Source organism: Petaurus breviceps, unplaced genomic scaffold, assembly GCF_028583685.1.
Source record: "Petaurus breviceps papuanus isolate PSGF00001 unplaced genomic scaffold, PetGlider_PUasm1.0 126, whole genome shotgun sequence".
Taxonomy (NCBI): Eukaryota; Metazoa; Chordata; class Mammalia; order Diprotodontia; family Petauridae; genus Petaurus; species Petaurus breviceps.
The window spans coordinates 77,561,678-77,588,117 of NW_027185655.1; the positions used below are offsets into that span (position 1 = coordinate 77,561,678).

Here is a 26,440-nt window from a genome sequence, read left to right on the forward strand (position 1 = left end):
GCTCTTTCTACTGTACTAATTCATATAGTTGATTTTTTTGAACCCAGGAACTTATACTTAATATTATTTGATTTGGTCTTCAGCCCAACCTGCTGGAATCTATTCTCGATTTCAACCCCATTGTCAAACAATGGACTCCATCATCAAATGATCCATCACAGATTTGTGTCATCTGTAAATGTGATAAAAAGGCCATTTATAACATCATCCCTATTATTAATGTTTATCAGTACAATACCAAGGAATGAATTCTGAAGCATCTAATTCACTAGAAAATGTGGTCCAAACTGACACTGACATATTAAAGTATCTGGTCATTTAACGATCAGTCAAGCAATACACATTTAATCACTCTATTAGGGATGGCTCTAGGCACTAAGGATACAAAGACATAAATGAAATAGTCCCTGCCCTCAAGAAGTTTATATTCAACTGGGGAAGAAGATATATACAAATATAAGTAACTACAAAATATAACCAAAGCAAATACAAGGTAATAAGGGAGAGGCACTAGCAGCTAGGGTGATCAAGAAAGGCTTCATGTAGGGAGTAAGCTTGGGAAAGGGGAACAAATTATAAAGTTAGCTGAAATATTCCAGGCCAGAGATGCTGAGGGCACAAACTAGGGTGGGGGCCATGTGAATTGCTGATTAATTTATGTAATTATGGAATGGGACAGGCATGCTTCATTCTTTGGGTGCTTACCAGGAAAGACCATGATGGCAGCAGGAAGTGAGGTTGCAATCACAAATAAGGCAGAGAAAGCCCAGGGGCAAATAGTACATAAAGTCCAGAGATAAATGGTGCAGCAAGAGAGAATGAATACAGATGCAGATAACATGGGGAGTGGGATGAGATGGAAGAAAGAGGCAAGACAGTCTGTGGAAGAGAATGGGGAGTGGGAAAGCCACTTATTAGAGTTGGGAGCATGGTCCCAGATGAAGATGTTAGAATGCTCAGGCGGGCATAAGTTTGAAGTCTCGTTTTTATAGAGTTTTATCTGTGTGATCTTTAGGTTAGTTCACCAAAATATCCAAATCATCTCAGTATTGTCAGTAAAATGTTAAAGTCAACATGCCCATGTCATCTCAAAGTTAACAACATTTGGTGTTCTGCTCATCTTTACTACAGATGTCTGGAACCAACTGATATTTATATATCATAGCACTAAATATTCTCAGGATGTGAATTTTGGCTAATATATGATACAGTTTGCAAAGTATACTCTTTGATCCTTGGGATGGTGAGTTCTATGACTTCTAGGTACCCCTTTGCAATCTTAGTTCCTGCTAGTGTTATAATTTTTTTTTAAGCAATTGGGGTTAAGTAACTTGTTCAAGGTTACACGGCCAGTTATTTCTGGGTGTGGTGCTGAGTATTTGAGCCCGGATTTGATCCAGGTCATTCCGACACTGGAGCCGGTGCTCTTCTCGCGGAGCCACCTGGCCGCCCTAGTGTTATAAATGTACAGGTATACCACTGAAATATTGCAGGTTTGGGTCTAGACCACTGCAATAAAACGATTATCACAGTAAAGTGAGTCACATGGATTTTTGTGTTTTCCTATAAAAGTTTATTTTTACATTATATTGTAGTCTATTAAGTGGCCAATAGTATTCAGTCTTTTTAAAATGTACATACCTTAATTAAAAAATACTTTATTGCTAAAAAAAGAAAAATACCAACCACCATCTGAACCTTCGGCATCTCATAATCTTTTTTGTTTAGTGGAGGGTCTTGCCTCAAAGTTGATGGCTGCTGACCGATCAGGGTGGTGGTTGCTGAAGACTTTGGTGGCTATGACAATTTCTTAAGAAAACAGTGAGGTTTCCCCATTGACCCTTTTATAAAAGATTTCTCTGTGGCATGTGATGCTGTTTGATAGCATTTTACCCACAGTAGAACTTCTTTCAAAATTGGAATCAATCCTCTCAAACCCTGACACCAGTTTATCAACTAAGTTTATGTGATATTTTTATGTTTATATTTTACGTGCTATTCTTCAATATTACTGTGTCCCAGAGAATAGAGAGGCCCAAGGAAATGGAGAGAGACAGGGAACATCTGGTTGGTGTAGTCAGAACACACATATTTTTTAGTATGGTTCATGGCACCCCAAAACAATCAAATTAACATCAAAGATCACTGAATCACAGACCACCGTAACAGATACAATAATAATAGAAAAGAATGAAATATTGGAAAATTACCAAAATGTGGTAGACTATCATCAGGTTAGGAGCCATCAGAGACCTTGGAAATGCAGTAGAGGCATGAGCCAAGAAATAACCACTGGGATAAAATCACATGTCCTTTAAGTACTGGAGTAGATGTCTAATGTATCAGTTAAGGAGGCATGTATAAAGAAGAACAGTGTAAAGAGTCTGATTTGTAGTCAGAAGACTTTGGTTTTGAAAATCAGTAGCATGTCATATCTTACCCATCATCTGGAATGTACATCCCCAACACCTGGAAACTATTAAGTGCTTAATAAATGGGTGCTTAATGATTTGAGATGGCTTGTGTGACTTTAGATAAATCCCATCCCTTCACTGGATTTCAATTGTCCTCAGGTATAAAATGATAAGGGAAAGCTTGTAAGTGCAGTGGATAACATGCTGAGCCTGGAGTCAGGAATACTCCTCTTCCTAAATTCAAATCTGCCCTCAGGCACATCCTAGCTGTGACCCTGAGCAAGTCACTTAACTCTGTTTGCCTCCATTCCCTCATTTGTTAAATGAGCTAGAGAAAGCAGCAAACTACTGCAGTATCTTTGCCAAGAAAAACCCAAATGAAATCATGAAGAGTAGAACCCAACTGAACAAATGCTTTAAAAGACACTATACTTAGTAGATAGCAGTATCATTTACAATGTTTTTTTTAAATGTATAAATGGAAAGAAACAGATGACAGAATATATATGAGAGATATAGAAGACATAGTATGGACAAATGGATGATAAAGATGTAGTACAGATATAGAAGATAATTGAGATAAGATAGAACTGTCAAAAAAAAAAAAAATAAACTCGGGGAAAATAAGCAAACAGTCCCAGGTCTGAACTATATTAGAGATTCTCAACCAGAGGTCCTACAACTTTTTTTCATATTTGGCTAAGTGAATTTCAATATAATTGCTCCCTTCAATAATTCCTATGTATTTTATTTTATGCATTTCCAAACATTCTTCTGAGGTCCCCAGACTTCCCCAGGCAACCAGATGGACGCATGACACAAAAATTGTAAGGAACCACCGCCCCTCCCCCTTTAGTGATCTCTAAGGCGGCTTCTTGTTCCATTACTTTATAGGCTAAGAAGAGTCAGGTGGATGCGAACGGGATTCATACTTTCTAAGCCTGGCCGGAACTGTCCGGTGAAACACGTGGGCATAACAAGCATAGTGTCAGGAACTCGGCAGGGGGACTGGAAGCCAAGAGAGGGGGAGGATTAAAGAATGCAGGGAACTGTGGGGGTGGGAGAGAGGGACCCCCGCCTCCGCGGCTTCTGACGTCACAAAGGCCAACGCGGACCAGGTGAAGCCCCGCTCTCCTCGGAGCTAATCCCTGGAAGAAGGTGCAGGCTCCGCGTCTCAAGCCCCAGACGGGGCGGCGACGGGGTTAGGAGACGAATCTGGCCGTCCTGACCCCTAGCCCCAGGCGCCCAACGATCCTGAGATTGGGAGCTCTCCTCCGGCTGTCCCCGGGATGGCCGCGTCCCCGGAGGCCCCGCTCAAGCTCTCCGACTGCCTCTGTCCCATCTGCATGGAGATCCTGGTGGAGCCCGTGAGCCTCCCGTGCGACCACACACTGTGCCACTCGTGCTTCCAGCAGACCCTTCAGAAGGCCAGCTTGTATTGCCCCTTATGCCGCCGCCGGCTGTCCTCGTGGGCCCGCGCCCAGGCTCGCCAGAACACACTGATCAATCAGAAGCTATGGCGAAGGATCGAAAAGCAATACCTCCAGAAGGGCGGGCTCACCGGCGACGGCGTGTGGCCCAAGTGCGGGGAGCAGGAAGCAGATCTCCCACCGCGCAGGCTCAGTGCGCCCGGGGAGCTGAGACGGGAGTATGAAGAGGAGCTGAGAAAGGTGGAAGCCGAGAGGCGGGCATGCGCAGAAGAGGAGGCTCGTGTCAGTGCAGAGTACATAAACCGGCTGCTGGCTGAGGAGGAGGAGGAAGAGGAGCGCAGGAGGGAGCAGAAAAAGGAAAGCCGTCAAAGGCCGGGAGAAGAGGAAGAAGGGAACCTGAGACTAGAGCAAAAGGAAAACCAGAAGGAAGAAATGGATCAGAGGTCAAAACAAGAAGAGACTCAAATTAGGGAGAAGGAGAAGAGATCTAGAAATGAGGAAGACTTGATGCAAACTAGGGAGGACAGAGAGAGCTTAAAGAGGGAGGACCAGCCGAAAATAGATAAAGAGCTGGCCCAAGAAATAAGCATTAGTTTTAAAACCCTGAAATGTATCTTGACTTCCCTTTACGTTGCCAATTCATCTTACCCTCTCCCTTGCAGATCATCAAAGAAAACAGAGAGCAAACGGAACAATGCTAGGGAAATTCATAAGTGCTTGACACCCAGGTCCCCACTTACCTCCCCAGCACTACAGAATGAAATTGGAACTGCAGCAAGCAAGAGATCCAGCAAGTCTAAGGAGGTCAACAGTGGTAAAGGGAAGAGAGAAAGAGGGGATGATTGGCCAACTTTGCCTACACAAGCCTTCTGTGAAATTGAAAACATTGGTGCAAGAGCTTCTGTGGAAGATGAGGAGGAAACTTGTCTTAAAGGGGAAAGTAGGCCAGGAACAAGCGATGAGGACAAAATTATAAGCCATTGTAATGTTGCAAATCATAAACTACCCAAAACCAAAGTTTTCTGCTCTGGGGAAGTTGTAGGTAAGCCTTTAGGCAAATCAGAGAATGAATGCACAGCAGAGATGAAAAATGAAGGCACTAGTCTGTTGGTGAATAAAGAAATTCCCGGAAGAAAAAGTCTGGAATCTCTGTCTGAATTCTTCAGTGATTCGAGCTTCTCTGCAAAGAAAAGGAAAATCTGCCCAGAAACCATCCCAGAGAAAGAGGAAGGAAAAAGTACCTTTACCCAAAAACTGATAGATTTAGAGCACTTATTTTTTGAGAGGCATAAACAAGAGGAAGAGGATAGATTATTGGCATTACAGCTTCAGGGAGAAATTAATAAAGAGCAGGAGAAGCTGAATAGGAGAAAGAGGACCCGAGATGAATACCTCCTGCGTCCTAGAGTCTCCTTAAATTCAGATAAAAGAAGAAGGGTTTGCAGCACAAGTTCAGAGGGAAAAAACTGAAGCAGCACTTTCAGGGCCTCCAAAGGGTTCAAAATATGAATAGTGGCCATCTTCTAAAATCTAGTTGAAACTTTCAGCTAATGATAAAGGAGAAAAGGTAACAAACTCTAACCAAAATGCCCCTTCTCTATTGCCTAGTTAATTTACACCAAAAAAAAAAAAACTTCGGATCTTGCAATGAACTTCAAAATAAGGAATATGGGAAAGGAATAAGGAGTAAAACGATTATAATGCTCTCCTATTCCATAATATCCTTGTAGATAGGTTTTGGTTCTGTATTTTGGTGCATTTTGTTCACTTAAGATGCTTGTTTTCAGTAGTTACTTAATTAGGAGGCTATCTTATTAGAGGAAAGCTCCTCAGGTGCCATTCATCTTCAGACTGAAATCTCCAAGTTTACAATAAAGTTTTTTTATATTAGCAGTAGCCTACCAGGGAACACTGAGGTAAAAGATCCTACTGTTTGGTAAATACTTTAGGCCAGATTCAAGATGTCCTCAAATGTCCTGAAAACCATAATCCTTTCTCAAACCAACCAAAAAAAAAAAAAAACCCTTTCATTTGCAATTACTATTCACCTTTTTGTCCTGTTGAATTGGAATTTAAATAAAAGGAGAAACTTATAAAAAATTTAAAGATTGAAGACAAGATTTAATCTTCACTGAGAGACATGTGAATTCATTCTCCTTGCTATTTCTCAGAATGTTTAAGGAGTTTATTTCAATGGCTTATCATTAAATTTAGTTCATCTTAATTAGATTTTAGTCATAATAAAATGGGATGGATCAGCATCATTGAGAGGGAGAAGGAATCTGGAAAACGAGTGGAGAGGAAGGGAGCTTTATTCCTCAAGCAAAAGGAAGTGAGAGTGGCTATATGCTTAAACTGAGGAGCCAGGGAGGAAAGGTGAGATTGAGAAGTCTTTACAGATGGAAATAGGTTAAAGGAGATCATTGGCAAGAGTCTCTTTTGTATTGTTTCCTTTAGGGGTGCTGCCCCCCAGTTGGGCCAATGACCATTTTAAATCTTAGTACCAGGCAACAAATTAATAATTAGCTAATCATGTTGATTTTGGGAAATTGGCTTTTAAAATTATAATTCCAGAAAATGAAATTTTTTATAAGAAGGAAATAGGTTTTACTATGTCATAAGTGATAATGACTATATTTCTGTCTTCAGCTTTTCAAAGTAAGTTCTCCCTGATAATCCTATAGAGTAGGAATTGCAAATATTACTTATCATCACCCACATTAGAGATGATGAAACAGAGGCTCAAAAGGTTTAAATGAACTTGCCTGTAGTCACAGAGGGAATAACTGGTATTCAGACCCATTTCTTTTATTACATATCCAGACCTCTTTTTACTAATATAGTATTTACTAATATAGCTATCTTTTAGTAGAAAACACAAATGAATTTTTCCTTCATCAAAATAAGAGACTTCTTTTCCAGGCTTGATTTGACATCAGTCTCCATTCTACTATGAGAGACTCGGTTAAATATAGGTGACTTTCACATATGCTAACACTGCAAAAAAGATTAAATATGGTGTCTTCTCTGCATTAAAGAAGGATGCATTAAGTGCCAATTTTTATATCTTCATGCTGATTACATGTGATCAGCATAACAATAACAAAACTGATAACAAAGCTAAACTTGTAGTTTGAAGACTTTCTACTGATGTTTACTTTTATTTATACTTGATTAAATATATTTTTATTAGAAAATGTAGGTTTAAGTACATTTAAAGCTAAGCAAATTAAAACCAACTTGCCTTAAAAATTTTTTTCAACTTCTTTAATAGAACACTTACCTTAGAATTAAGGAATCTGAAGCTTTTAAGCTTCCTTGCTTTCAGTCACATGAGTTTCAGAGCCTTTCCTCATCTGTAAAATATAGGTTATGCTACTTTTATTACTTCACAGTGTTGTTGTTAGTACCATGGTCCCATAGATTTAGAGCAAGAAGGGATCTTTGAAGCCTTCAAGGTGACATCTTGTCAAGTCTCTCACTTTACAGATGAGGAGATTGGGGTCCACAAAGATTAAATGATTTGCCTGAGGTCATAGGGGTTTTCAGATTCCTAATCTACAAATTTTTTTTTTGTTTTTGCTTTTTGGAGGACAAATGGGGTTAAATGACTTGCCCAAAGTCACATGGCTAGTAATTGTGTCAAGTGTCTGAGGCCAGATTTAAACTCAGGTCCTCCTGACTCCACGGCCGGCAGGTGCTCTATTTACTGTGCCACCTAGCTGCCCCCCTAATCCACAGATTCTTAAATAACATCACTTTTTATAAATGTGGGAGCTATCAGCCTGCAAAATGTGAGTCTTCTTTTTTAATCCAGTACATAACAATCTAAACTAAAGATTTAACGGATTCTAAATATTTCTATTCAAATTATACATTTTACTTTTAGAGCTACGAGGGACTTAACAATTCACCTAACTATGGTACACTGCTTTCCCTCTTTCAGTTTTACATTAAGCCTGACCAAAAGAGGTTAGGTAATTTGCCCTGTTAGAATCCTCCAAATTAAAAGTAAAGTAAAATGTCTTTTAAATAAGAGAATCCAAAAAATAAATAAGAGAATCAAGTAGAGAAAAATACCCAACAATAAGATTGGTATTAGTATTGAGGGTGGCTTTGAGTCTCAAGGCTAATGATAAATTTATTGGAGAAACAATCATCTAAATTCTAGGAGTAGGAAAACTTAAGATCATGTCAAATCATTCTACTCTGAAATATCTTGATTTTTGTAAGTAAATCCAAAATCTTTCAAGACACTTCAACACTGGCACATAATACTACTAACCCATACTTTTTGGATGTAGGTGTGAAGGAAGTACTGTAAAACTTTTTAAACTATTGTATTTAAAATATTTTATGTTGAAAAATTCAAAGTCCTTACAAAAAGAGGCTTAAAAGGTAAGGAAGGTGAATGCTGTGCACTTATTTAATAGGTAGTTTTAAGAAATTACATGCAAAATAACTAGTATTTCACATGACCAATCAAATATTGTGCTGGGCCAGGATACAAGTACAAAAGAGTACTGTCAGCTGGCAGTAATTGGTAGCTAGCAGTTGTAAAAGCAAACTTTTTCTTTTTTTGCTTTTGTTTTTGTTTTTGTTTTTGTTTTTTGCTTTTTGGAGGGCAATTGGGGTTAAGTAACTTGCCTAAGGTCACATGGCTAGTTTGTGTGTGTCTGTGTTAAGTGTCTGAGGCTGGATCCGAACTCATGTCCTCCTGACTCCAGGGCCACGCTTTAACTCACTGCACCACCTAACCGCCCCATAAAAGCAAACTTGATCTTGCTTGGGGGAAATTTTGTCTAGGGTACAGTTGGGAATTTATGCTTCTGTGTTTTTTCTATTGGGCTTTGGGGTTTAATCATGAGTCAGGAAAGAACTGGTAATGGACTGTCTGGTCCTTTTAAAGAGGATAACCTACTTCTAGTATTCAGAAGAAAGATGTAGATTAGAAAAGCAACTTCTTATTGTTGTTTTTTAAACCACCTTTACATTTTTTTTAATACATAGAAGCTAGCAGGACAATTTAGATGTGTTGTTTTGTTTTGTTTTTCCTGTTCTCATAGAGGAAAAATTTGCTACATTGTCTGCCTGAAGACCAGAACACATATTTTAACCACATATTGACAAGGCCTCTGATATCTTGAAATAAAAATTTTATTTAGCCTGGGATTAATATGAAGTAATAATTTTTTTTCTTTAAAAAGAAAAACGCTTTTTTTTTAGGTCTGAAGTGTGTGAAATTTTTCAGCATCTGTTCTGAAATTAGAAAGCCTGGAGGCTTTATATTCATACTGTCTGTCCTTAAAAGAACATTAAATTAAAAGGACTGTATCTCTTCTCTTGGAGCGGGCAGGTCCCAAGCTGGCACCGTGTGTTGCTCATCTGTTGTTTCCATTACAAGTACAGGATACAGTTCCATTAAATACACAACATACACACACTCACACACACACACACACACACATATATATATATATATATGTACACGCTCGTAGTGCAATATAGTAACTGGGGGTGTGAAGGGAATAAGAGGGAGAAGACAACAGTTTTTTCTAGCAGTCAGTATGGTTGCAGGGAACCTGGGAGGCATGATCAAAGGTCCTCCTCTCCAGCCATGGTGTGTAAAGTGCTCCTTCTGATTCACAAAGCTAGTATGGGTTGGCTTAGGGGCTTTTTATTTTATTTTAAAATTCCCCCTAAAGTCAGATTAAAAGCAAGAGATGACGTGCATTCTCATCTGGGCTCATTTTAGCATGTTGAGGATGTTAAGGATGAAGCCACTGAGAATATGCACATTTTGGAATCAAGAGATCCAGCACACAAAAAATCATCCAAGTTCTTGAGGTGAGGAGTCAGTCTATTTTTTTGGTTCTCCACCCATCCTGGGTGGCTTCAGCCCTGGCCATCTGCAGGTTGCAAGTTTGCCACTGGAGCAGAGTGGGGGCAGAGCCATCTTAGAAAAGTGATTGCTGGCAGAAAGCATGGTGAGTGAAAAGGGGGAAGGGAGGGGTGTAACTGACCTGGTGTCAGGGTTTCATGCTTGGGGTTCCCTCCTTGTGTCCCAGTGTCCACTGCCTGCAACGGACATAGCATTGGAGGGGCCCGACCCCTGGAAATGGTAAGAGTTAATTATGTAGCAGCTTGACTCTCTTCAAAGGATAAGGGACAATGGGGACGGTAGTTCCGTGGTCTCCCCAGGGAGAAAAACACTTCCCCTGTTTCTGGGTGGCTGGAAGTAATAATTTAAAGTAATAGTAACTCAAAGAACAGACACAGTGATTACAAGTAGACCATGGCATGTTTGCCAACATTGACTTACATGCAAGAGATGGCATAAAGAATTGTATAGAAAATGAATTTTTTGGAAGGGGAGGGACCCCAGTGAAAGGGATCACAAAGGATGACCCCAAGAGTTGCACTAGTAGTATTGAGAATGCCAAAAGATTTAAAAGAAGGGCTCCAGCTCATTTTTAGAGGACTTTTAGAACCTTGAGAATCTCAGGATAAACAGGCATGGCTGCATTGCAGTTTATACCAATGGTAGGAATATTCATAGCAGTAAGATCATAGATCTTTTACAGAATTACCCAGAACTAAAGCCTGGGGTTTACAGAAACTGAGTTCAAACCTCAGGGAAAGAGAAAGAAAATATATTTCTTCATTTCTCACAAATCATTCTCTTCAGCTCATTTACCAACCAAACATCAGAACTTGACTCACCTTGTACCTACCCAGAAATCATTTGGGAGAGGTGGGGATAGGGGACAGTAATAATCTCAGTACTGTTTTTGTCATCTTTCCTCTTTGAATCATTCCCCTGTCCCAGAGGATTTCCACAAAGGCAAGAAGAAGAGTCCAGTTTCTCCCAAGCTATTACTTAGACCTTCTCTAAGAAAATATTTTCAATATCATGACAAAGTTCTCACTCATCCTTTAGTCTTATTAAACTTTCCCAGGATCTTCCTAGTCATACCTTGTATAGAAATATAAATAATCATAGACCTTGGGTCTTTTACAGTTGACAGAGCACTTTCATTAAAACCTGGTAGTATACATAGTGAAATATTAGGATAAGTCTGACTTAGACATCAACCTGTCCCAAATATGCCATTTCCTCTTAATGTAAATATGTACATAGAAATCATAAGATCATGGTTTTAGAGGAAGAAGGGACCTCAAAGGTCTTCTCAACCTCCCTCATTTTATAGGTAATGAAACTACAGCCCATTACGTGATTTGCGTGATGTCATTCAGGTAATAAGTGAAGGAATCAGGTTTGGAACTGAGGTACTTTGCCTCTAAATCCAGTGTTCTTTCTGTTGTAGAAAAAAATGATTTTGTTGGAAAAAAGTAACTAGACTAATTCAACTTGAAGAGTACATTTGTAAGGTTTAATAGTGAAGGCACTCAGTTATCAGAATTGTAAGTGTAGAATCTGAGAAAATAACCAGGTTCTAGGGAACATATCTTGTAAAATCAATCTTTTCCTCATAACCAGCAGACATCACAAAGAACCAGAGGTTTTAAGATCCTTTATCCAGACTAACATCAGGGTAAAAAGTGGCAGGACTAGTACTGAAATTTCTTAGCTTTCATTACCAATAAAATTACAGAGTTGAAAGAGACCTTAGAAGTCATGTAGTCCCAATTTCTCCCCTAGTACATAAAAGAATTTTTTCCAACAACATGAACTGTAAAACAATGGAATAGGCTGCTTTTGGATGTTGTATGCTTTCTTTCCCAAGGATATTCAACAAGAGGCTGAAGGGAGGCTAGCAATAAGAAAGGAAGAGTCAAAGATAATCCCAAAGAATGCACAGGAATACCACAGACAAAGGAAAAAAACAGAATTGGGGAAAGGTAATAGCTTCATTTTGGATCATGTTACATTTGAGGTACCAATGGAATGTACAGGTAAAGAAGTTCTATAGTCAGAAATGTAGTTCTAGAACTCAGAAAAGTCCAGAATGAAGATAAAGAAGTTGTATGCATAAAGATAGAGTTTATAACAGTAAGGATGAATGAGATTATCAAGGAGGTAGCTGATGACTACTACAATTATAACTATGACTACTACTAGAACTATAACTACCAATAATAATAATAATGTACAATATGTAGTGATTTAAGATTTTCAAAGCCCTTTACATTATCTCGTTTGATCTCCAAAACAAGGTTATAGAGGTTGACAGGTTAAATAACTTGCCTAGGTTCACACAGAACTAAGTGTTTAAGGCAGGAAAACTTAGGTGTTCCCAACTCCAGGTCTGGTGCACCATGCCACCTAGCTGTATAGAGCCAAGGACTAGCCCTTTTGGAACACAATAGATCAGTAGAGGAGAACAGACAAAAAAGGAGTCATTAGGGAGATAGGAGAACCAAGAATTCCGTATCACCATCCTGGGAAAGTATGCAGTAGAAAGGAGTGGTTAGTAACATACAAAACTATATAGAGATTATGGAAGATTATAGAAGAGGTTATGGAGACTGGAAAAATCTTATCTGTCAACAATTTTTGTAGTGCTTGAAACAATTAGAAAATAAAAGAAAATAAACCTGGGAAAGAAAATCATCCATCCACTTACTAGATTGGTACCAGGATGTCTAAGCATTATGAAATTCAAAAAGTAGCAATGAACAAGAAGCTGTGCTCTGTTAGGTAACTATAGTGCTGAATGCCAGGAAGTTGGCCCTGTGATTCAGCCTGATTCCCTAATGCCTCAGTCTTTTTATTATGTTTGTTTAGACTATTTACCTTCCCTACTCATACTAGTAGTACGGGCTGGATCTGCCAAGCCACTTCAAAAGAGATAGGATGGATGGATGGAGGGAGGGAGGGAGGGAGGGAGGGAGGAAAGGAGGAAAGGAGGGAGTGCCAGGCACTATGCTAAATTCTGGTGATATTAAAGCAAGATAGTCTCTGCCTTCAAGGAGCTTACATTCTAATGAAGGAAGACAGTACAAAATAGTGTTGGGAATGGGGAAGGGTAAAGATAGAAATGGTACTGACCTAGGGACATGGAGAAGAGACTGCAAGAAGTGGCAAGGACTGGATCGTAATGAGATAAGGCTTGTCAATCAAGGCATTTAGAGAACCAAGAGTGAAGGCCTAGTTTTTGGTAGTGTTAAGATAATTGGAGTATGAGGCCATAGTGGGGAGATTTCAAGAAGTGGCTGGTGGCCTGGTCCCCATATAGATAAGGCTAAAGGCTCATCTATTAGAACCATTAGTTGTCCCCATCAGGCAATGGGCTTGTACAGAGGGGATGACTCCTGGAGCAGTTCCTGGAAGAAGCAAGAGGAAATAGAAGCAAGGGTACAAAATAGAGGGATTGATTAGCCTTAGTTCTAGCATTAACTTGTCTACAATCTGAAGAAACACATACCTGAAAGTTTGGTGTGCTGAAGAAATATTAGATGACTTATGCTGAGCTCAGAAGACAGAACTAATAGTAGTAGTTGGAAGTAGCAAAGATGCGGATTTAGCCTTTATAGAAATAGTCCTACCACAGGCACCTATCTCATGGAAGAGATCCAGCACAGAATATGTCAAAAAGAGATGCCCTATAGAGAGTAAAGTCCTTCCAATGCTTGTGTTTGTGCAAATTGTATCAAGCCCTGGGACATGAGACCCCAAAGTGAGACCCATATATCTCTCAAAGGAGTTTAACCTACCTATCTACGAAAGAAAAGCTGAGTATATTAAAAATGTCAAACTCTGATATGAAGTCAGGTAGACAACTTATAAAGTTCATCCATAACTATGCATATCTGGGCCAAACCTTGCAACAGAAAATGAGTTGAATCCATAATTTTTTTAAAAAGGGGGGGGGATGCATTTAGGAAACTACAAAGTTATTTTAATAAAGTCAACCTTCTCCCTGAAACAGAGCTTCATCTTGTTAACACCAATATTCTTTTGATGGTTATACACATCTATGAGTTAATAGAATATTACAAATTCTAAGTACCTTCTAACAGAGCAGTGGAAGAAAGGTGTATTATGAGTATAAACAGATTGCAAGATATTACAAATTAGAAATTATGAATGAAATGTAGCTTAAAGGATGTCATCAAAGAAGTATATGACTAGAAAAAAAGATGGTTCAGTCATGTAGCAAGATTGGGGGACCAATAGTCCATAGCAAGCTCCACTGGCATAATGTCAAGAGAATTTGAAGAGGTCTTCCAGGACATTGGGTAGAATCCTTCAGCAAATTTACAGAAGACATAGTCAAGAGATGCACAAGATGGGCAAGCATAGATGGGCTTAGATCTATGTCATTGGTCAGAATGTATCAGTGAGATCACTGAACCATTTGGCATACTAAAATATAAGGAAAATTTTCTAGCAATTAAAATTGTACCAAAGTGTTTGGGGCTACCTCAGGAGGGTAGTGGCTTTCACCTCACCAGAAATCTTCAAGCAAAGATTGGATGACCATTTAAGATTAAAAGGATTATTTTTGTTGTGTAGGTAGAATCACATGACCACTGGTGTCCCAACATGGGAATTCTTTGAATCTGTGAAGTTGGAGACCATAAGTTTGTAACAAATGGCTAGCCATCCTCCTCTAAATTAATTCTAGCTTAACTTCCTTCTTAAAATATGGTAACAAGAAATAGAATTCTCTGGATAGAACTATTATATAGTATAAGATGCAATGGGACTATTACTTCTAGTAACTGGACACTATTTCTAATATGCAGCCTGGTGTGGAGTTAGCCCTTTTTACCACTTTATCAATCAAATAATCACTAAGTGCTTCCTTGTGCTCAGTGCTAGGGATACAAAAGCAAAAACAATACTTGCCATCAAGAAGCTTACCTTTAATGGAAAACATAAATATCAATCTATAATATGCATGCAAGATACATAGAACAGATGGAAGGCACGTTCATAGAATAGGCACTAGCAGCTGAGGGACTAGGAAAGGCCTCTTGCAGAAGGTTGCGTTTGAGCTGAATCTTGAAAGAAGCCAGGGATTGAATTTAAGAGGCAATGAGGAGGGAAAACATTTCAGACCTGAGGAATGGCCAGGGCAAAGGCAGGGAAGACTGTAAATACAGTACTATGTATAAATTACAGCAAGTAGGCCAGTGCAGCTGAATTGCAAAGTGCATGGGAAGGAGTTGTGTAAAAGGACCAAAGAGATAGAAAGGAGTCAAGTTGTAAAAAGCCTCAAGTGCCAAATGAAGGAATTTTTATTCAATCCTTAGAGGCAAGGCATTTTATAAAGTGGGGGGATGGGGGGAAGGGCAGGGTTGACAAGGTCAGACCTACACTTTAGGAATATCGCTTTGAGTGCTGTGTAGAAGATGGATTAACATGGACAGAAAGCCAAAACAATAAAAATCCATTAGAAGGCTGTTCTAATAATCCAGGTGAAAGGTAATGAGTTACTGAATTAGGCTGGTGGCTATCTTAAGTGATTAGGAGATGATTCTTTCCTTCCCATGTTTCTAGGAGAATTTCTAACAATTATTTTCTAATTGTTCCAAACACTGCTAAAAATTTATTCTTACAGCTTTCTAAACATTTATTTCAGTAAACCAATACACTTACCCAGCAGATGAAAGCAACTTGGAAGAGTGGGGTGGAAAACACTGAAAAGGAGTCTTAGCAACTCAGTTCAATCATTTGCGTTCAAAGTCAGATGAAGAATGTCAAAACTCAATCTTAACTCAGTAGATAAGATGCATACGCAGTTTATGAGAGGACAACAAAAATGTTGAGAAAATCTTTTTGGTTCAGTGATTAGTAACTTAGCAATCCTAACAAGAACAAAACAACAAACAAACAAAGCCTATTCATGGGGGGGAAACATGACGTCTTTATTAAATAAAGTCTAAATACTTCTGAATCAGGAGTGATGTCACTGAGTTGCATATTCTCACAAAAACTGCATTTCAGCATGTTTTACAAACCAAAGAATGTTTTAACCAAGGAATACCGAATACTTCATCAACAGAAAGCATGGGTTCTAGATCCTCTAGTTCTAGATCCACTAGCATCAGAAACAATTCCAGTGAAGGTAATAAACAAAATGTGTGTGTATATGTATAAAATGCATATATACACACATATATACACAAACACATTCAAACAAAGAATTTCAGGGTGAGAAAGATCATAAAATTCTCTTACAAATTTAGTTGGTATGGTTGACTGCTTTGGGGTAACCTTAAGAATTTATGGTATTCGGGTATTATTGTTCACAAGTCCCTTATATGCTCTCCAACATCAACTCCCCCCAATATTAATCAACTAGTTGATATAAATTGTCTCTTACAAAAGGAATATTTACTGAGAAAGTATAATGGACAGAAGTTAGGAAAAAAATTCCCTCCAAAAAGAGGGGCTCAAATCAAAAGGTACTGAAACATGTATATAGGGAATAAGTGGGACCAAAATCACACTGAGACTCCAGGCCCTAGAAGGCTTTTTTTCCCTTGGAGGAGTTCCCACCAAGTTCTCTTTTGGGTACTACCTAACCAATGGAGGAATTGCTCCATCAATCAACTCTGCTAGCTCCTTGTGAGAGTGTCTTGTTCCCTGGTTCATTCATGGCTGGGCTGGGTGAAGTCAGTCCTCCCTTGTGTGTGGTTTTGCCTACCAGATTCAGCTGCCATTACTGACTCCAGTAGATTCTGCTTCCTTCCTTTCTTGATGAAGTGTCTGATGGTTCTTCTGACCTTTCAAAGCTCCTAAGGTCATAGCCTAGTCCATTCTGTCTTTTGATAGTCATTCACCTAAGACCACGGAAGAATAAATACAACAGAATAAGGAACTGTGCGCTCAGGGACAGACACATGGCAACTCAGCAGGGCAATTATGTAGCCAAAGATACTATTCCTCTCCCCACCTAGAAGCTCACTGAAAGCACTTGCAAACCACTAAGCAAGAGAAGCTCAAAAATGGCTTCAGGGTTTGGGGGTGGGAATGTATCAAAAGCATGCAAGAAATGTAGATTCTCTAAGGACTCTGCACTCATTAGCCATTTCCCATTTTTTTTTACTTCTTGCAATGCTTTCTTGCAGCTCTTAACAAGTAAGGCAAAGTCAAACACCCTCAGCTATCTGTCACCAGAGGAATAAATTTCAAATCACTCAAGTTGAACTCAAACTGGTACTCTTGGAGAATTCAGCATTTTATGGGCTCAGTTTACATCTAAGATGACTGGCACTAGTTCAATTGATTAGAAGTCAATCTTTCCCACAGCATTTGGTCCCAGTCCTTTCACAAAATCTCTCTAGTGGGCACTGATATCCACTGGAGAGTAGATAACCCAAGGAATTGGGTGAGATGTCTATTGGTCCTGGTGACTAGAGTTGTTAGTGATTCTTTCAAGGATGCCTTAATGGAGGAAAGGGCACTTTTAGTTCTATTCCCTCATCTTCTCCCACTCCTGCTGGAGGCTGTCCACTTCCATCACCTGATTTATTGCTACAGTACAACTCTAGCCACTGTGGTTGGAGACAGCGACAGGAGGAGCTTGGGCCTCGAGTTTAGGCTGCACAGGAGGCTATTGCAGCAGCTATATAAGTTTGTTGACCCTTCTTACCTGGTATAGGGTTAAGGAGATTCTGAGAGGTGTTGTGGTGAAAGAAATTAAAAGAATATAAAAGTTTTCACTGTTCCACAAGGACCTGGAAAAACCCATGTTGCATTAATTTATTTATATAGATATGAATTGGAACACCTCATTTCACATCTCCAAAGAACACTAAAATTTCCTCCTTTGTGTGGAATAGGAGGTCTATGACTGGATGGTTCTTTAAGAGAGATACTGGGGTTAGAATTGTGTCTATTATACATCATATATCTGTAGTCTAGAGGTAAATGCTCTTTTAGGGTAATTAATTGTGGCAGAATCATTGATTGAGGTATAGTGTCCATCTAAAAAGAGGGAACAGAGACACAGTTCAAGTACAAAACCTGGAAGTGAAGTGGACAACCAAACAATAACAGGACAGCAATGCCGATTACAGATTGAAAGGAGTGTTTATTAGCCAGCTGGTGACTGCCTCAAGTGTAAGACTTAGGGAAGACAGCCCTGAGCCTTCTGCAGAGCAAGTTTTTATACAGAGCGTGAAGGCCAGCTGGGTGTGGTACCATTTCAAGCAAAGCCCTGGGTACAAACAAAGCCTTGGGCCATTTCTAGAAAAGTCCTGGGTACAAACAAATCTTTATCTGGGGTTCAAGGATGTGATGTTTGCTCAACACAGGTGGAAAGGCCCCTAACTACTGTGGCCAAACAGGTGGTTTCCAGGGACCCTGGTAGGGGCCCCCTTCTGGCAGCTTGCGACTGGAAGGGGGCTTTGGTGTATAATTTCTGGTGGACACTTCACTCCCCTCTTTTTCTTGGCCATAGTTAAAACTCGGACTTAACTGAGTCCAGGGGGGCATAGGTAGTGTGGAGGGCAAACAGCTTGATGGCCTGGATCCTCTTCCTAACTTAGGTGGACAGGAAATTTATAAGACACGGGGCCAGCAACAACCCCAGTAGTAACAGAGCAAGTGGTCCTATAAGGGAGGTTACAAGAGATGTGGGACAAGGAGACCAATTGAAAAGAGACTGGTACCAGGACATGGACTGTTGGCGCGAGCCTCTCTGTTGGCCAAATGCTGGCATACAGTAGCCAAAGATTCCCGGAGCACCCCAGAATGGTTAGAGTAAAAGCAACAAGTCTCCCCAAGGGCCATGCAAGGGCCCCCTTGCTTGAGGAATAGGAGGTCTAGCCCCTGGCGATTTTGGAGGACCACCTCAGCCAAGGAGTCTAAGGAAGTCTCTAGATAGAAGATCTGGTTCTCCAGGTCTCCGATGTCCTTGTCAACCTGGGAGCTGAGGGTCTCAAAATGACTGTTCCCTTGGACTAAGACAGTGGTGCCCACCGCTGCTGACTCTGCTATACCGAGACCAACTAGGATAGGGACCAAAATGGGGGCAGCTATCTTGTAACGGGCTTGCAGCCCGAAATGCTCTCGAGTCCCTTCTTCTGAGTAAAGGTAAACCTGAGGGAGAACATGAACTAAAATACAGAGTTCAGGGGAGCTGCCAGTGAAAAGGAGTTCCTGCACACAAGTAGTCAGGCCCAGGGTACAGGCAAACCAAGTGTTTCTGGGAGCCATAAAAAAATTTTGAGAGGATCCCTGGTCCTTGGTAACCTCGACCACCAAGATGCAGAGGTCCCTATAATGTGACTGCTGGAGGTCATAGTCACTAGATTTAATACACCAGGCTTGTCCCTGTACATCCCCTAGCATGAGCTTGAGCTAGTCAAGGTGGCAGCAGGCAGGAAGGCTGGCACCAGTGAGCGTCGAATTTCGAATTTCATGATCAGTAGAACCCCATGTAGAATTTAAACCGAGCCCTACAAAATAAGGAGGGGCAGGGTTTAAGCAAAGCCAGCAGTCAGAAGTTGAACTTGGGTACTAAGAGTTTAGAAATGAGTAGACTGCATCAAGAATATGAAAGGTGTGAGAGTGGGGTCGTAACCTGGGGTCTACTAAGCTACTGCCTGAGTCTGTAGGGGTCATGGAAATGGGTGAGTCAGAGGGCCCAACTGTGGCCCAATTGGCACCAGGAGGTGGGTTGAGGACCAGGTTGGGACCGATGGGAGTGGGATCCCTGGGCACAGAGATCAAAGGAAAGGGTGGGCTCCCCATAAGTCTCATTCTTTGCAATTAGAGTCCCACCATTTGTCTTACTAAGAGTCCAAGAGTACAAGGTGGGAGCATAGGGGTTGGAACCGACCAAAGGCAGGAAGGCTGGGAGCAAGAGCATTAGGACAGCCTACAGTTGTAAGTCACCAGCTGGCTCTGCAGCCCACAGGTCTGGTGGGTCGGGGGGAGCTGTCACCTTGATGTATGAGCAGTGGATCCAGGCCTTTCTTCCAGCCACCTTAACAGCAGATGGGTTAGACAGTATAACCTGGTGAGGGCTGGTCCAACAGGGCTCAAGCGAGGAGCTGTGGGGGAGCTTGCGAGTGATCACCTAATCCCCAATTTTCACCAGACGGATCCCAGGTGGTGATTGAGAAGTGGCTTGGTACACCACTCGGACTGCATCTTGGACATCCCAAAGAGCCTGGAGGGACTTGAGAAGGAAATCATTAGAAACATCATACATGACAGCATCTGCCACCTGAGGAACAATAGGAGAATCTCAAAAGGGGATAGATAGAGTAAGGCGGGGCTGGGGGTGCACCTTGCACGCAGTAGGGCAAAAGGAAGAAAGCTCACCCAGGTTTCCCCAGTTTCAGTTCGGAGCTTAGAAATGTGCTCCTTCAAGGTCCTATTCATCCTTTCTACCTGGCCAGAGCTTTGGGGCCGGTAGGCACAATGAAGACGCCACCAGTATCCCAGAGCCTTAGAGAGGGACTGAGTTATTTGAGAGACAAAAGCTGGGCCATTATCTGAGCTGATAGAGAGGGGCTGGCCAAAACAGGGGATGATCTCTGTCCACAGTTTGTTTGCCACCACTAGTGCTGCCTCTGTTTTGACAGGGAATGCCTCAACCCAGCCTGAAAAGGTGTCTAGAAATACCAGCAGAAACCTGTATCCCCCGACTCAGCTTTCCATATCAGTGAAGTCAACTTCCCAATGTTCTCCAGGTGCCAGTCCCTGAGGATGAAGGGCTGGGACAGTTGGTGTTTCCCCCAGGTTGACTTTGGCACAAGGAAGGCACCGTTTTGCAATGTTTTCAGTGACTCATTTCATTCCCAGGGTGAAAAAGAATCTTGACAGTAGGTGCCACCTAGGTGGGTGAGCGAGTGAATTTTGAAAATGAAAGGATAAACAAGTGAGCGGGGTAAAATGGTGCAGCCGTCTGTAGTTCTTCTCCATCCTGACTTCTCCTTTCCCTGGGGGTCTGTGGCTTGATAGCGTCCTGTGGTGGGGAGCAGTGTTTCTCCTTGAGCAGGTGTTTCCAGGACCAGGAGATCTGCTGTGTGAGCCAAGGCCGCTGTCCTTGCTGCTTGATCAGCTGCTGCATTCCCCAGGGACAATGGATCCTCCCCCTTTTGATGTGCATGGACATGAATCACAGCGACCTCTTTATGGAACCAGACTTCATCTAACAGCTGTTGGATCTGCTCCTTATTTCTCACCCCTTTCCCTCCTGCTATCAGCAAGCCCCTTTGCTGATAGATATAGCTGTGAACATGAACAGTAGCAAAGACATAGTGGCTGTCAGTATAAATATTGGCCCTCTTTCCCTCTGCCAGTAGCAAGGCTGCCGTGAGGGCAATCAACTCAGCCCACTGTGCCGACGTACTGGGTGCCAGGGTCTCAGTCCAGAGTGTCCGGGTGGGGGACACCACCACCGCACCGGCCTTGAGCTGTCCATCAATAACAAAGCTGCTGCCATCCGTAAAGAGCACAAGATCTGGGTTAGGTAGGGCCACATCGAGCAGACCAGGGCGAGAGGTATGCAAGGAATCGAGCAGGTCGAGACAGTCATGCATAGGGATAGCAGAGGACCCATCAGGCAAGAGAGTAGCCAGGTTGACAGTGGAACCCTCGGCTCCCAGAGGTCAAGGCGGATAAGCACCCATGTTGACCAGGAAGGACACAGGCTGACCCCCAGCTTTCAATATAGGACGTTGGGAGCCAGGGCCCCCCTATTCAGTTTGCAAGGGGAGGACTGGATTAGGATTACGGGATGGACAGACATTTTTCCAGTGGCCCTTCTGTTTGCAGTAGGCACACTGATCCAACATAGGGCGATCCATGACCGCCCTCCTCCCTCCCGCGGGGGGATGTACTTCCATGGGTGGTGGGGCCCCTTGTTCTGGGAAGAGAAAGTGTCCATTTTAGCCAAAGCCACCACCAGTGCCCCTGCCATGCGTTTGTTTTGAGTATCTTGGGGTTCATGCCAATTATTATAAACCTCCTGGGCAATCTCAAGTAGCTCTGTGACGCTTTTCCCCTTAAAGCCATCTAGTTTTTGCAGTTTCTTTTGAATATCTGGTGCAGATTGGCCAACAAAATCCACCACCACAGCTCTCCTATTGTTAGGTTGGTCAGGATCAATAGGAGTGTGTGTGCGGTAGGCCTCCATAAGTCGCTCCAAGAAAGCTGCTGATGCCTCCTCTCTTCCCTGTCTTACTTCACTAACTTTAGACAAAATTAGTAGGCTTCCTGGCTGACCCCCTCAGGCCACCCAACAACAATTGGCGATACCGATCAAGAGCCTCCTTACCCCTGCCCGTGTTGGGGTCCCAATTAGGGTGTGTTTCAGGAAGGACATGCCCCAATCGGGCTGGGTCTGTGGTTGGACAGCCATATGGACCCATGACCCACTTTTTGGCTTCTGCCAATATCCTGTTCCACTCCTCGCTAGTGAAGAACTCCTGAAGCAACTGTTGGCAGTCGTCCCATGTAGGCTGATGGGTAAAAAAGACAGTTTCTAATAAGCTAATAATGCCCTGAGGCTTGTCTGAAAAGGACGGATTCTGCTGTTTCCAATTGTATAAATCACTGGTGGAAAACGGAACATACACCATGAAAGGACAGGGCTGGTCAGATCCTGAGGGTGGAGCAATCTGTCAGAGGGGGAAGAGCCCTGACAGGGTGATTGAGTCAGGGAATGGGGCATTGGCAGGAGACTGAGTCCCATAGGGCACACTGCCCCGGGTATGAGGAGGACTAAATGGAAGAGAGGCTGCCGAGGCAGCCGGGGATTCTGAGGAGGGTAGAGATCTGGAACAGGACCAAAAGGGTCCTTGGGGTCAGGAGGCAGGACTGGGTAGAGTTGGTTATGAGGCTTTTGGTCTTGGGCAGAGGATCCTCAGGCTGAAACTCAGGGCCAAGCAGTTTCTGGGGGTGTTTTAGAGTCCAAAACCTGGATGGATACCAGGACCCTCTTTGGTAATAAATCTATCCACACAGTGATACAGGGGATCTGGTCTGGGTACCCAGGGTAGCCATATATTATTTTCCTGACTCAGCCAGCAATGGCTGGATCGAAAGTATTCTCAGGGGGCCAGCCAATGCCAAATGGAGGCCATTAAGACTGACAGATTAGGGACAAATTTTCTTTATTCATGTGGTAACTATAATCTCCCGTGGTCTTTTGGAACTCCTTAAATTTCCACAGAAAGTATTGTAAGGGGGTTTCTCCCCCCTGGGGTGCAGATGATTGTTGGCTGATAAATGCAGGTAGAGACAAAATGAGACAAAAACCCAAAATCACAGAGACATCAATGACAGACACACAGAAAACACAAACCGAAACTGACAGGGTGGTCTGGAGGCCTCCCAACGCAGAAGCCAGTAAGGGCACTGCATCCAGCTTAGCTTCTTACTCTACAGGAGTATTCACCAGAACAGGAACTGAACACTCCTGGACCAAATTGAAAAGAATTTGGGAAAGATACCAGGTCTGCATTGCAGTCTAGGGTGGAGGTCCTGGGGTGTGTGTCCAGCTTGCCAGAACATGTGGAGACCTCGGAGAGGGTACCCATCTAATACCTCTGGCAGCTGAGAAAACTCCAGAGTTTGGGACGATAGCTCCCTTGCCTGGTGGCAGAGTCCTACTGTGGCAAAAAGCCCAGGGGTCAAGTGACTGAGGGGCGACATGACCAGGCAAAGGAAACAAAGCAGACAGAAGATTCCAACATTAGACTCCTATTTGGGGGACAAAAAGGAACAAAGCATGGAACAGAAGGAAGACAGTGAAGTCAGAACTCCTGCACCAAAAGCTTCAAAGGAAAATACGAGCTGGTTACAGGCCATAGAGGACCTTAAGAAGCAGATAAGAGAAGTGGAGGAAAAATTGGGAAGAGAAATGAAAATGTTGCAAGAAAATTATGAAATGAGAGTCAACAGCCTGACTGAGGAAAATAACACCTTAAAAAACAGACTAACTCAAATGGCAAAGGAGACTCAAAAAGGCAATGAGGAGAAGAATGCCTTAAAAAGCCGAATTTGCCAGATGGAAAAAGGATCTCAAAAGATCAATGAGGAGAATCATTGCTTCAGAACTAGGTTGGAGCAAATGGAAGCTAATGACTTTATGAAAAATCAAGATGCTGTTAAACAGATCCATACAAATGAAATAGAAGGCAATGTGAAATATCTCATGGGAAAAACCACTGACCTGGAAAATAGATCCAGGAGAGACAATTTAAAAATTATTGGACTACCTGAAAACCATGATCAAAGTAAGAACCTAGAAATCATCCTCCAGGAAGTTCTCAAAGAAAACTGCCCTGATGTTTTAGTGCCAGAGGGCAAAATAGAGCTTGAAAGAATCCACCGATCACCTGCTGAAAAAGATCCCAAAAAGAAAACTCCTAGGAATATTATAGCCAGGTTCTGGAATTCCCAAGTTAAGGAGAGAACATTACAAGCAGTCAGGAAGAAACGATTTGAATATTGTGGAAACACAAATCAGGATAACCCAGGATCTGGCAGCTTATACACTAAGGGATCTAAGGGCTTGGAATATGATATTACAGAGGTCAAAGGAGCTGGGATTAAAACCAAGAATCACCTACCCAGCAAAATTGAGTATCATGTTTCAGGGGAAAATATGGTCATTCAGTGGAATAGAGGACTTACAAGCATTCTTGCTGAAAAAACCAGAGTTGAATAGAAAATTTGACATTCAGATATAAGAAGCAACAGAAGCATGAGAAGGTAAACAGGGAAAAGAAATCATAAGGAACTTATCAAAGTGGAACTATTAACAATCCTACATGGAAAAACAAAAATTGTAACTTATGAAACTTTTCTCAGTATGAAAATAGTTGAAGAGAATAGAAATATATATGTCTATATATGAGGGTATATGGGCATATGAATACATATGTGAATGTGTGTATATATGTTTCCAGGTAGACATAGATAGAGGGCACAGGACCAATTTAACAGGAAGGGATGATACTTAAAAGGTGAAACTAAGAGGTGAGAGAGGAATATAATGAGAGGAGATGGGGAGAGACAGAATGGGGTAAACTATCTCATATAGAAGAGGCAAGGGAAAATGGTTACAATGGAGGGGAAGAATAGGAGGGCAAAAGGGAATGGGTCAACCTTATTCCCATTGAATTTGGCTTGGGGAGGGAATGAAATACACACTAAATAGGGTATCTCACCCTACAGGAGAGTAGTGGGGAAGGGGATGAGAGGGGGGAGGATGGAAGGGAGGGCAGGCTGGAGAGGAGGGAAGTTGGAAGCACCCACTTTTGGAAAGGGACAGGTTCAAAGTAGAGAATAGAACAAGTGGGAGGTGGGATAGGAGGGAGGGAAATATAGTCAGTCTTTTACAATATATCTACTATGTTATTGTTTTGTATTAGCCACACATGTACAACCTATACTGAACTGCTTATCTTCCCAGTAAGGGTGGGTGACAAGGGAGGAAGGGAATGAATCTGGAATTCAAAGTTTTGAAATCAAATGTTTAAATATATATACGTGTCTATATATACTATTATTAATACTATTTTACAAGTAATTGGGAAATAAGATATGCAGGCACTGGGGCATAGAGATCCACCATGCCCTACTGGAAAAGTCAAAAGGGAGAAAATATGGGAGAGAGCAGATTGGAGGAGGGGATATCCTGTAGGACTGCTATTTGGGGGCAGTATGTAGGGGAAAAAAATAAAAATAAAAAATTAATTAATGATGAAAAATAAAGTAAAATAAAAATTCAAAAATTCGAAAAATAAAATTAAATAAAAAATAAAACTACCTGGATCTCTTAGAACCATAGGGCAAAGTGGAAACAAAAAATCCACTGTTCACCTTCTGAAAGAAACCCCCAAATGAAAATTCCCAAGAACCTTATTCCCAAAATCCAGAGCTTCCAAGTCAAAGAAAAATTACTCTAAAGAGGGTAAAAAAAAATAATTCAAGTATTGAGAAGCCAGAGGGGAATGGATCTTTAATGAAATAGATCATTTCTAAGAATTTCTGTTGAAAAGACTAGAACTATATAGAGACCGTGAAGTTCAAACACAAGAGTCGAGAGAAACCTAAAAAAGGTAAACAGTAGTAAAAAGGAATAATCTATCAGAAGACATTTGGTAAGTGCTTTTTATGTGCCAAGCACTGGGATACTCTGCTCTCAAGGGGCTTACAATTTATTTAATGGAAGAGACACAAATATATTTTTAAAAGCTATATACAAGATAAGTAGGAAATAATTAACAGAGGGAAGGCACAAGAATTAAGAAGGGTTGGGAAAGGCTTCCGGTAAAAGATGAAAATTTAATTGTAAGTTAAAGGAAGCCATAGAAGTCAGCAGGCAGAGTTTAGGAGGGAAAGCATTCCAGGTATGGAGGACAGCCAGATAAAATGCCCAGAGCCAAGGTTGTACTGAACATTCTAATATTGGGAAATGATACATGTGTTCCCTCTGAATCCTCCCATCATCACTGGTCACAGGGGGAATCTAATTAAAAGGCCTGGGAATGGGTTTAATGATGTCTTGATGATTTTGAAAGAAAAGGAAGGAAAGAGGCATACCTTTGGGGATGGGGAAGGAAAGGTTTATCTTACATTATCAGTGTTCAAGTAGAAATTAAGTGAGTGTGTGTGTGTGTGTGTGTGTGTGTGTGTGTGTGTGTGTGTGTGTG

General features: G+C 41.6%; 2 protein-coding genes across 3 annotated transcripts in view; both read left to right on the forward strand.

Annotated features, from left to right (window-relative positions):
* RXFP1 (relaxin family peptide receptor 1) overlaps window positions 1-26,440 on the forward strand; it is a 186,200-nt gene that overhangs the window by 122,520 nt on the left and 37,240 nt on the right. The window lies entirely within an intron of this gene.
* Window positions 280-9,006, forward strand: LOC138168255 (E3 ubiquitin-protein ligase RNF168-like). The gene has a single exon (XM_069097307.1). The coding sequence runs from the start codon at window positions 3,704-3,706 to the stop codon at window positions 5,312-5,314; it is 1,611 nt and encodes a 536-aa protein (XP_068953408.1). The 5' UTR covers window positions 280-3,703; the 3' UTR covers window positions 5,315-9,006.